Source organism: Myotis brandtii, unplaced genomic scaffold, assembly GCF_000412655.1.
Source record: "Myotis brandtii unplaced genomic scaffold, ASM41265v1 scaffold100, whole genome shotgun sequence".
Taxonomy (NCBI): Eukaryota; Metazoa; Chordata; class Mammalia; order Chiroptera; family Vespertilionidae; genus Myotis; species Myotis brandtii.
The window spans coordinates 629,172-640,144 of record NW_005353326.1 but is presented as its reverse complement, the minus strand read 5'-3'; the positions used below and the strand labels follow the sequence as shown (position 1 = coordinate 640,144).

Sequence of the window (10,973 nt, the reverse complement as noted above, 5' to 3'; positions counted from 1 at the left end):
ATATACCAGGTTTTGAACTTTCTTAACCTTGTATGAGATATCAATCTAAAATTTCCAGACCAAACCATAAACTTAATAGTAAACCAAGCATTTCCATTAAAATAAAATAAAATAGACTTAGCATCATTTTTACTGGTTTCCAGCTGCTGCAATAAGAAAAAAAATAAAAGACAAAAGATAGGAAAAGTAGGGATGAAGCAATCTTATTTGAAAAAAAAATGCTTTAAAAAAAATATAGGACAGAGACCAAGATGGCAGTGTAGGTAAACGCTAGTACTCATAGCCTCCCACAACCACATCAAAATTACAACTAAAATACAGAATGACCACCATTCAGAACCACCTGAAATCTTGCTGAATGGAAGTCTTGCAACTAGAGAAGTAAAGAAGAAAGCATGCCAAGACTGGTAGTAGGGGTGTAGGCATGGAACGGGCTGGTCCTACACCCATGTGTGGCATGCTTTTAATTGGGAGGGGTATCTAGACTCCTCCCATGAGGAGTAAGGGGTTCCAGTGCCACACCAGACCACCCCTCAGCCTAGGGTCCCAGTGCTGGGAAGAGAAGCCCCTGTAACTTCAGGCTGTGAAAACCAGTGGGGATTATGGCTCAGTGATTCGGAGGCTGCTGACATCCCAAGCAGTCCTCTTAAAGGGCCAGTATATGAACTTACATGGTCCTGCTCCCTCTGAGCTCTAGCACTGAGGCAATGGCTTAGGATCTATGGACATAAAGGGAGAAATTGGATTGTCTGGCATCAGAGCAAGAACTCAGGAGCTGCATTCTTCCAGACAGAGGTGCTTTCAGGGGTGATTGTTCCTATGCTGAGACCTCCCCTATCACAGAGCTGACGGCAGCCATATCTGAGTTTCCATCGGCCTGATTCACACTGTCCACTCAGCCCTGGTTATTCCCTGAGGCCCCGTCCCATCCAATTTGCGTCCCACCCAAGCTGTTTTCTGTGGCTTTTCCATTAGAATGGCCTGTCCTGGATCAGGCTTCAGGCTTTTCTAAAATTTCTCAAACAAGCTGGTGTGAGCATGCCCCACACCTATCAATAAGAGGCCCAAGACATCTTGGCCTCACCTGGGCACTTCCAAGCCCAACACAAGTAGCAGCCATATGCAGATTGCTCTGTAGCTCCTGATGGGTGGCCTCAGGGTAGTGACTGACTTTGCACCTCCTGGGAGGCCTCAGAGCCAGGGCACCTGGTGGACAGATTCAGACCATACCAGATTACAACTCTTCACATCCACAAGAAACACACTCAAGGGGAAGACTCAGTGAGCACCAAAGCCCCACTGAAGCAAGTCCTGCTCCATAGGGGTGTCCTCTGTATAGGGGTGGTCCTCACAGCCAATTGGCCTGGAGGGTCAACTTCTCCCAGTGACCCAACAGCAATCAAGGCTCAACTACAACAAGACTGTGCACACATCCCACACAGGGGTGCATCTAGAGTGCCCAGCTCAGGTTACTGAGGAGACTGAGCCACTGGGCCCTACAGGACACCTATTACACAAAGCCACTCTACCAATTCCAGGAGACACAGCAGCTCTACCGAATACATAGAAACAAACACATGGAAGCAGCCAAAATGCGGGGACAAAGAAACATGTCACAAATGAAAGAGAAGAAGAAATCTCCAGAAAAAGAACTAAATGAAATGAAAGCAAGCAAACTACTAGATACAGAATTCAAAACAATGGTTATAAGGTTGCTCAAGGATCTTAATAATGAGAGCTTCAAGGAACTTAGTGAGAATTTCAAGGATCTTAGTGAGAATTTCAAGAGATGTGAAAAAGGACCAGTCAGATATTAAGCATACACTAACTGAAATAAAGAATAATTTACAGGGATTCAACAATAGAATAGAGGATTTTGAAAATCAAATCAATGATTTAAAATATGAGGAAGCAAAAAACACCCAAATCAGAAGAGAAAAAAAAAAAAAAGAATAGAAAAATCTGAAGCACACCAAAATTCACATTATGGGGGTGCCAGAAGAGAAAGAGCAAGATATTGAAAACCTATTTGAAGAAATAATGACAGTAATCTTCTCCTAACTGGTGAAAGAAATAGCCTTACAAGTCCAGGAACCTAAACAAGAGGAACCCAAAGAGGCCCACACCAAGACACATCATAATTAAAATGACAAAGGTTAAAGACAAAGAGAAAAATCTTAAAAGCAGCAGGAGAAAAGCAGTTAGTAAGAAGAAGAAGAAAAAGAAAAAGAAGCAGCAGCAGCAAAAGAGAAAAGATAAAAAATATGAACAATAAAAAGGCAATAAATACATATTTATCAACAATTGAATCTAAAAAAATGAACAAGGAATCTAGTGAACAAAATAAACTGATGAATAAAATAGAACCAGAGGTATGGAACAGACTGATGAATCTCAGAGGGAAGTGAGGGGAGAGTGATTAACCAAAGAACTTGTATGCATATATGCATTACTTATGGACACAGACAATATGGTGGTGAAGGCCTGGGCCAGGGGCAGGAACTGGGTGGATGGGACAATGAGGGGGTGGGGGGAAGGGGACATCTGTAATACTCTCAACAATATTTTTAAAAAATAAAGAAAACTGAAAAATCTCAAAGGAAAAAGAATATATAGAACAGTCCAATAATCAATTGACCAGCTATTAAAAATTAGTTCTATGAGGTGGTTAGAAACAAGGTCAATGCGCAAAAATCAAAACTATGACTGATTAGCAAATGCAATTTAAAAACATCTTTTACTTAGCCATAAAAATTCTGAGTACAAACCTACAAAGAAAATATAAGGCTTTTAGGTACAAAATGAGAATAACTAGTAGGTTTTTTTTAATAGGCTAAAAAGATTACTTTAAATTTACTATCTTAGGAAACTTTACTTTGAAAATTTTGGTCTTGATAAACTAAATATTAAGTCCACACTCAAAGTAGAAGTAACTATTTCTTTGTATACAACAAAGCCAGCCAGGGATAAATCGAAACTCCACACTGACAGAGAAATAGGTTGGGATTGTAGTCCTCAGATACCTGCAACACTTTCTTTTCTTAGTGCCATAGAGCCACCATCCTTCCACAAGCTCCAAAAAAGGGATTGATGCTGCATTTTGTTCTCTTACCTGTTTGGGAGATGAGTCCCCATCCTGTAACCCAGCAGGTAAGGTTCTCAAGGTTCATGTCTGGGGTTGCAATGCAGATGGGGAGTACAGAGTCAGAAAATACAATTGGACTTTTCAGCTGCACCAGAGCGACGTCACCTCCAATAGGGTGGAACACTTCATATGTATGATGCATAATAATCTTATTCACCTCAAACCACTGGGTATGATGGCCTGCGAGCTTGAGGTCCACAAGGCCCACGTACATATCAAATGCCTCAGTGCGCCTGTCCCTGTGGGACAGAGAACAAAGGCACAGTGGCTTAAGCACCTTGAACCTGGGGAGAGGAGCCACCATTAGCTCACCGACATAGGGAGGCCTGGGAGCATGGAAGCTTGGTATTCAGGCTCTCAGCCAAGATGTGGAAAAGTAATCCCTTGCAGGACAGTGGGGACTTAGTTGTTTGGAAGAATTACCCCCAAAGAAGTCTTGACCTGGGCCCATGGAGAATCTGGGAAACCATCAGGATCTGCTGGCCACCAACAGCCTAGGATGAGCTTGTCAGGTGTAAAGTGGCCTGTCCAGAAGTAAGTCTCTCCTCAGCTCTCACCCTGCTATGTGCCTCTTCTCCTTCCCTCCTATGACATGTCCCCTCTCCTCTCAGCCTCTTAGTCTCCTCTCCTCCCATCTTATTGTGTGATGTATTTCCTCTCCTCCTATGACTATCTCCTCTCCTCCCATCCTATGATGTGTCTTCTCTCCTTTCATACTATGATGTGGCCCCTCCACTCTCTCCTGTGATGTGTCTCAGCTGTCCTATGGTGTGTCTCCTCTCCTCACCTCTCATCCTATGATTTGGCTCCGCACCTATCTCAAAGAACAGATGGTCCTAAGGACCCCTCAGCCCTGTGTAAGGAGAAGCTATAGAGGATGGAGCTGTGTGCTGGACCCATTCTCTCTCCAATTCCATGTAGTCCCAGCTCGACCTGTCTTGGATGGTCAGCCTCAAGGTCCCTGGACCTCCACGGGAATGGCCAGCACCACTCACTTGCTAAAGCAGTGGGCTGCTGTCAGGATCCAGTACTCATTGAGGATGGACCCACCGCAGATGTGGAAGCCCCCATAGTGCACGCTGACCTGCCACGGCCACTTCTCCTCAGGGGCGTCCACGCCCCCTACGACCTTCCCCTGCATGTGACGCTGGCCACAGGCTGAGTGGAGAGATACAGAGCGTGTGAGTAGCAGCTATGCAGGAGCAGGCCAGGCCATGAGCAAAAGGGAGAGAGGATCTGGCGGTGCACAAGAAGTGTGTGTGTTGGGGCGGGGGGTAGGGGGGAGGGAAGGGGATGCTGGGATAATAGGAAAGTGGAGAGAAGGATAGGAGAGAACAGGGGAGGGCGAGGAGGGAAGGTAAGGCAAGGGAAAGGGCTCTCCAACCAGGAAGGGAAGGGGAGGGAGGATGCGCCTCCAGAACCACTCCCAACCCTGCTGGGAGGGGTCCTACCCACATCCTGGCTCAAGGTGATCCCTTCGCTGTCGCGGTGCCTGTGGGGCAGAAGGAGCAGCAGCAGCAGGAGGAGGCCCGAGGCTTTGCTCGAAACTCCAGGCCCAGCACCACGGCAGGAGGGCGGGGTGGCCATGAGGCTGAAGGCCCCCGGGGTGCGGTGGCTGGAGCCCGCTGGACTCACCATGGCTGCGGGCTGCGCGATGTGTAATGGCGCCAGCGCACGCGACACTTGACAGCACCAACGCCAGCGCCTCGCGCCCGTGCTGGAACCCTAAACACGTGGTTTTACCCCTGTGTCTCAGGCACCAGTTGGTGCTCCTCTCCACCCGCTATCTGGACACCCCCTGGGGCCCTGGCAGGTCACCACTCGCTCACTTGCACGTGGAGGCAGCTCTCAGCAGCCTGCCTCCCGGGTGATAGACTCTTGGTGTCCTCACACCCAGGTCAGCTGTGGTTGGTGGTTTCCAGTGGTCTCACTCCGGGTCAGGTGGCTGGTTCTTGGCTGATACAATGGGGATAACTTCATACCGTGTCTCCCAACATCCAGCCAGCAAGTTCGGGTTTGGTCATAGGACGCAGTATTATGGAAAAGTGCCAGCAAAATTCCTCACCTATTTACTAATGTGACATTGAACAAAGCAAGTTATATTACTATCAGAGAAGAAAGGGTGGGGAAGGTACACTATGCCCCTGAAGTCGTGCTGTCGTGACAGTATGTACACAAATGAACAGCACTGCGTTCCAAGAAAACGTTATTTCCAAATACAAATTTGAATTTCATGTGAAGTTTACATTCCACAACATATTCTTTTGTTTTCCCTCAAGCATAAAAAAATGTAAAAACCATTCTTAGTTCATGAGTTATATAGAAACAGGTAGTTTGCCAGTCTCTAGGTGTTTCATATATATACAGGGTACCCACCCCCCCAAGATGTATACACACTTTAACAGATGATTCTGTTACACTCTGAAAATAAAATGTATTTTAATAAACACTGCCTTTATAATTATTCAAAGTGTGTATCCATTTTGGGGGAGATATATATTTGTTGTAGTTTAATCCTTTATTTGGATGTGGTCCTTTTCCATAAAATTATTTCCCCCAGGATTTATTTTATTTTTTAATTGAATTTATTGGGGTGATATTGGTTAATAAAATTATATAGGTTGCATTTATACAATTATACAGTACATATCTGTATATTGTATTGTGTGTTTACCACCCCAAGTCGAGTCTCCTTCCGTCACTATTTATCTCCCTTTCACCCTCTTCTACCTCCCCCCATCCCTTTCCTCCATACATATATTTAAATAGGTTTTACTTTTTTTAAAGAAGTTTTAGAATCACAGCAAAATTAATTAGAAGGTACTGAGGTCTACAATGGGGGAAGCTATGAATGTGTGGTATTAGGAAATCTTTATATTTCTTGCTATTAATCCCTTGTCTTTTACAGATGATCTCTGACTTATAATGGTTTGGCCTAACGATTTTTTTACTTTACAGCCATGTGAAAGTGATACCGATACAACATTCTGTTTTTCACTTTCAGTACAGTATTCAATAAATACATGAGGTATTCAACACTTCAATATAAAATAGACTTTGTGTTTGATGATTTTGCCCAAATCTAGGCTAATGTAAATGTTGAGCATGTTTTAGTTAGGCTAGTCTAAGGAATGATGTTTGGTAGGTTATGTGTATTAAATGCATTTTTTACTTATATTTTCAACTTATGATGGGTTTATTGACATGTAATCTCATTGTAAATTGAGGAACATCTGTAATATATTGCCAATAATTTCTCTTCCTTTATGGTTACTTGCACTTTAATATGTTAAATATGTTTCAAGTGTGTTCATAATTGCTCAATGGAGAATTTTTATAATAGCTGCTTTAAAATCTTTGTCCAATAATTCAAACAATGTGTTAGCTTAATGTCTATTGATTGTCTTTTCTTATTGGAGTTGAGATTTTCCTAGTTCTCAATGTAACAAGTAATTTCGGACTGTATCCTGTGCATTTTGAGTATAAATTATTAAGGCTCTGGTTCCCACTTAAGTCTAATTTAGCAGGTAGTCAACCTGACAAGTCAGAATGCATATCTGGCTCACTTTAGTGGACTGTGATTCCAATAGTAGTTGAGTTTATAAAGTCTCTGGAAAGGGATGCTGATAAGGCACAGAACACCTTCCAAAAACAATGAATTTCCCAGCCTTAAATGTCAGTAATGCTGAGTTGAGATTTCTTGGCCCATATGCTCAACAGGGGCCACCTTACTGCTGGGAAAGGGCTTGAAAAATAGCCTCCCATCAATGAAGCCAGCTTCTTCAGTGAATTTTGGAGGACAGAGGAGTGCAGCTTCCCTCAGAGCAGGCATATGGTGAGAAGGTTTCTGTCATGTTGTCCCACCCTTTCCTGGCCCTTAGCTTTTCTTATGGCTGGTGTGTGTTACCGCACAAATAACCCCAAGTCCACACAGGGGAAAGAAACACCCCAGGGATCTCCCCACTGGATTCTCCTTTCAGTTCTGAGATCCCTAGTCTACCTCCTTTTGTCCACCTTACAGAATCTTTTGGTAAGTGACTTGTGGTGTTGTGATTAGTGGCATAAATAAAATGGAATGTATTCATCATTTCTGTCTTAAACCTTAAAGAACTGGAAGTACTTCATAACTTTATCTTCCCTCTCCTAGCTGAGTTTGTTTCCCACAAATTGCAGTTTTCAACTTGATTGACTTGGTGTTTATTTTTCATGTTAGAGGCCCTTCTTAGATGTCTGGTATTTCTTTGTCTTCAACTTGAAATTAAGACTGCTAGAATAAGAAGTGATTGGAAACTCTGGGCTGTTGATGTGGCTTACTTACTTTGATCTTCTCAGTGAGAGAACTGGGTGAGTCATGGGAAGCTTCAGATATCAGTATCTTTATATCATCTCTCTTGGGCTTGTTAGCTTCACAGATAATAACAAATCCTTTCTTGAATGGTGAGGATCTTATTGCAGAGTTCTGGCAGCTTAGGTTGAAGGTGCCTGTGTCTAAACATTCTGCATTAAGTATGTTCATCATCTCCTAACCTTCCATTGTTGACATCCAGGGCCCTAAACTGTTCCTGGGACTCCCCAATGTGGATTATCTCTTTTACTCTCTGCAGAAACCAAAGCCCCAGATTTCTGCAATAGTAAGCTACATTAGTCCAGAGGTATGGAGTAGGGAGAAGACTTAGCTATATAGTAATTGCTTTCAAATAGTCCCCCCGCCCCCTCCAATACTCCTAGGGTTAGCATTCCATCCCATAGTCAGATCTAAACATACTGCTTCTTTTTGAGAATTCTGTAATATATAGATCATGATGTTTTCAGCTTTCTTTATGGCCCATCCAATTCTATTAGGTCAATTACTATTTATAGACCTGCCATTCATCCATAAAATCTTTTCTGTTAAGGTAAAACTTACACACAATAAAATTGATCCAGTCATGCAGGTTTTGACAGCCAAGCTATAGAAGAGTTCCACTGCCCTACCCAGTCTCCTCTGCCCCCATATAATCAAGCCCTCCTACCTCCAGCCCCTTGAAACAATTAATGTAGTTTTCCACCCACATAGTTTTGCCTTTTCCAGAGTATCATATATGTAGTCTTTAGAGTCTGACCTCTTCTAGTTAGCATACTACATTTGAGATTCATCTATAGAATGGCCCGTAAAACCAACTTGGTCTGGAATTTTATTTTCTGAAGGGTTTTTAACTATGAATTCAACTTCTGTAACAATATATAGGAGTACTCAGGTTATAGATTTCTTCTTGAGTGAGTTTTGATGCTTTGTATCTTCAAGAAAAATATCCTTTTCACTTGAATTGTTGAATTTATGGGCATAAAGTTATTAGTAAATATTCCCTCTCAATTCCTGTAGTAATGACCCTCCTTCATTCCTGATATTGATAGCTTCTAACTGATTATTGTTTTATATGTGAATGCTATTGTTGGTTTGTTTTTGTATGCTACTTTATTGAATTTTCTTTCAACTTGTGATAGTTTCACATTGATTCTCTTTTTGTTATTGAGTTGTAAGATTTTTATAAATTCTTGATACAAGTCTCATCAGATATATGGTGTGCAAATATTTCTCACAGTAGTGTGATGCCTTTTTACTTTCCTGAATGTGTTCTATGGCACACAGAAGTTTTAATTTTAAAGAAGTCCAATTTATCTCTTTTTTGCCATTTATACTTTGGAATTTATATCTAAGGAACCATTGCTTAACCTAAGATCATGAAGATTTACTCCTATGTTTTCTTCTAAGTGTTTTATCATGTTAGCGCTTACATTTAGGTCCATGATTGATTTTTAGTTAAATTTTGTGTGTGAATATCTGTTTGTCCCAGCATCATTTGTTGAAAAGAGTAATCTTTTCCTATTGACTATCTTGGAACCTTTGTCAAAAAACAATTGACCATAAATGTATGGATTTATTTCTGAACTCTTAGTTCTATTCTATTGATGTATGCTTCTGTCCTCATGCCAGTTCTACACTGTCTCAGTTACCATAGTTTTGTAGTAACTGTGTAATCAGGAAATGTAAGTCTTCCAACTTTGTTCTTTTTCAAGATTGTTTTGACTTTTGAGTCCTTTTTCATATTACTTTTTGATCAGTTTGTTAATATCTGGAGGAAATCCAGCTGAAATTTTGAAAAAGATTGTAATGAATCTGTAGGTAAATTTGGAGAGTATTACCATCCATTATGGGTTGGATTGTGTCCCCTCAACAAATATGTTGAAGTCCTAATCCCAGTACTATGAATGTGAACTTACTTGCAAATAAAGTCGTTGTAGATATTCTTAGATTGAAGATGAAGTCAAACTGTAATAGGGTGGGCCCATAATCCAATATAACGGGTGCCTTTATAAGAAAAGGAGAGAGAAGCATACAGGGAGAAGATGGCCTTGTGAAGACACAGAGATAAATGGAGAGCACAATATGAAGATGGAGGAAGAAATTGGAATAATGCATCTGCAAACAAAGGAATTCCAATGATTGCTGGCAATCACCAGAAACTAGGGAAGAGACATGGAACAGACATTCCCTCAGAGCCCTCAGAATGAACCAACCCTGCTAACACCTTGGTTTCAGACTTCTGGCCTCCTGAACTGTGAGAGAATAAATTTCTGTGGCTTTAAGCCACCAACTTTGTGGTAATTTGTTATGGCATCCCTAGGAAACTATTACAGATTTTGGTAACAGAAATGGAGTCTGACAAGTCCAAAATCTATAGGGCAGGAAATTCTGGCAAAAGTTGAGGTTTCAGTCTTGAGTCTGAAATTGGTAGGGCAGGTCAGCATGCTGGAAACTCAGACAGTTTATGTGCTAGTCTTGAGTGAGGCCTTCTTGCTTCTCCAGGAAACTTCAGCTTTTACTCTTGAGGCCTTCAACTGTCTGGATGGTGCACACTCACAAATCAAGGGGAATCTCCTTTACTTAAAGTCAACTGGTTGTGTTTGTTAATCACTTCTACAAAATACCTCCAGAACAACATTTAAACAACATCTAAAAAAACAACTAGGCACCATGGCCTAGTAAAGTTGATACATAAAATTAACCATGACAGTTCTTTCTTTTCAAGGTCTCCCAATCCAAACCTGATCTTCAAATAAAGACAATAACAAAGTCATTATTTTGTATTATATGATACAGCCATCCTGAACAACTGAAAATGCACTAGCCCTTTCCTCAGGAGAGGATGCATCCTTGGGTGATGGTTGCTCTTCTTCTTTATGTCCTATAACACATTCACACATACATGCTTGCACGTGTACACACACACACACATACACACATGTACGCATACATATTCATAGCAAAGTGAACCCCAAAAGACCGACGCCAAGGCACATTATAATTAAATTGGCAAACACCAACGACAAAGCAAGAATCTTAAAAGTGGCCAGAGAGAAACAGAAAGTTACCTATAAAAGATCCCCCATCAGACTAGTGACTGATTTCTCAACAGAAACACATCAGGCAAGAAGGGAATGGAATGAAATATACAAAGTCATGCAAAGGAAAGGTCTGAATCCAAGAATACTGTACCCAGCAAGGCTATCAATAAAAATTGAGGGTGAAATCAGGAGCTTCACAGACAAAAAAGGATGACGAGAGTTTATTACCACCAAACCAGCAATGCAAGAAATGCTAAAGGGTCTGGTGTAAAAAGAAAAAATAGGAAACGAAGAAGGAACACAGGGGTAAAGAATAAAAATGGTGACAAACAAGTACCTATCAATAATAACTTTAAATGTAAATGGATTAAATGCCCCAATCAAAAGACATAGGGTAACTGAGTGGATAAGAAAACATGACCCATATATCTGCTGTCTACAG

The 10,973-nt window shown here is 41.5% G+C and overlaps 1 protein-coding gene and 1 pseudogene across 1 annotated transcript in view; one reads left to right on the top strand and one right to left on the bottom strand.

The window, feature by feature from the left end:
* PRSS38 (protease, serine, 38) overlaps positions 1 to 4,783 on the bottom strand; it is a 47,012-nt gene extending 42,229 nt beyond the window's left edge. Inside the window, exons 1-3 of the mRNA XM_005853192.2 lie at positions 4,597 to 4,783; positions 4,141 to 4,303; positions 3,113 to 3,384 (exon numbers count right to left, since the gene is read on the bottom strand). Coding sequence (XP_005853254.1) covers positions 3,113 to 3,384; positions 4,141 to 4,303; positions 4,597 to 4,783 — 622 coding nt within the window. The remainder of the gene's footprint in view (positions 1 to 3,112; positions 3,385 to 4,140; positions 4,304 to 4,596) is intronic.
* Positions 4,784 to 4,806: 23 nt separating this feature from the next.
* Positions 4,807 to 10,973, top strand: part of LOC102243488 — a 57,711-nt pseudogene continuing 51,544 nt past the window's right edge.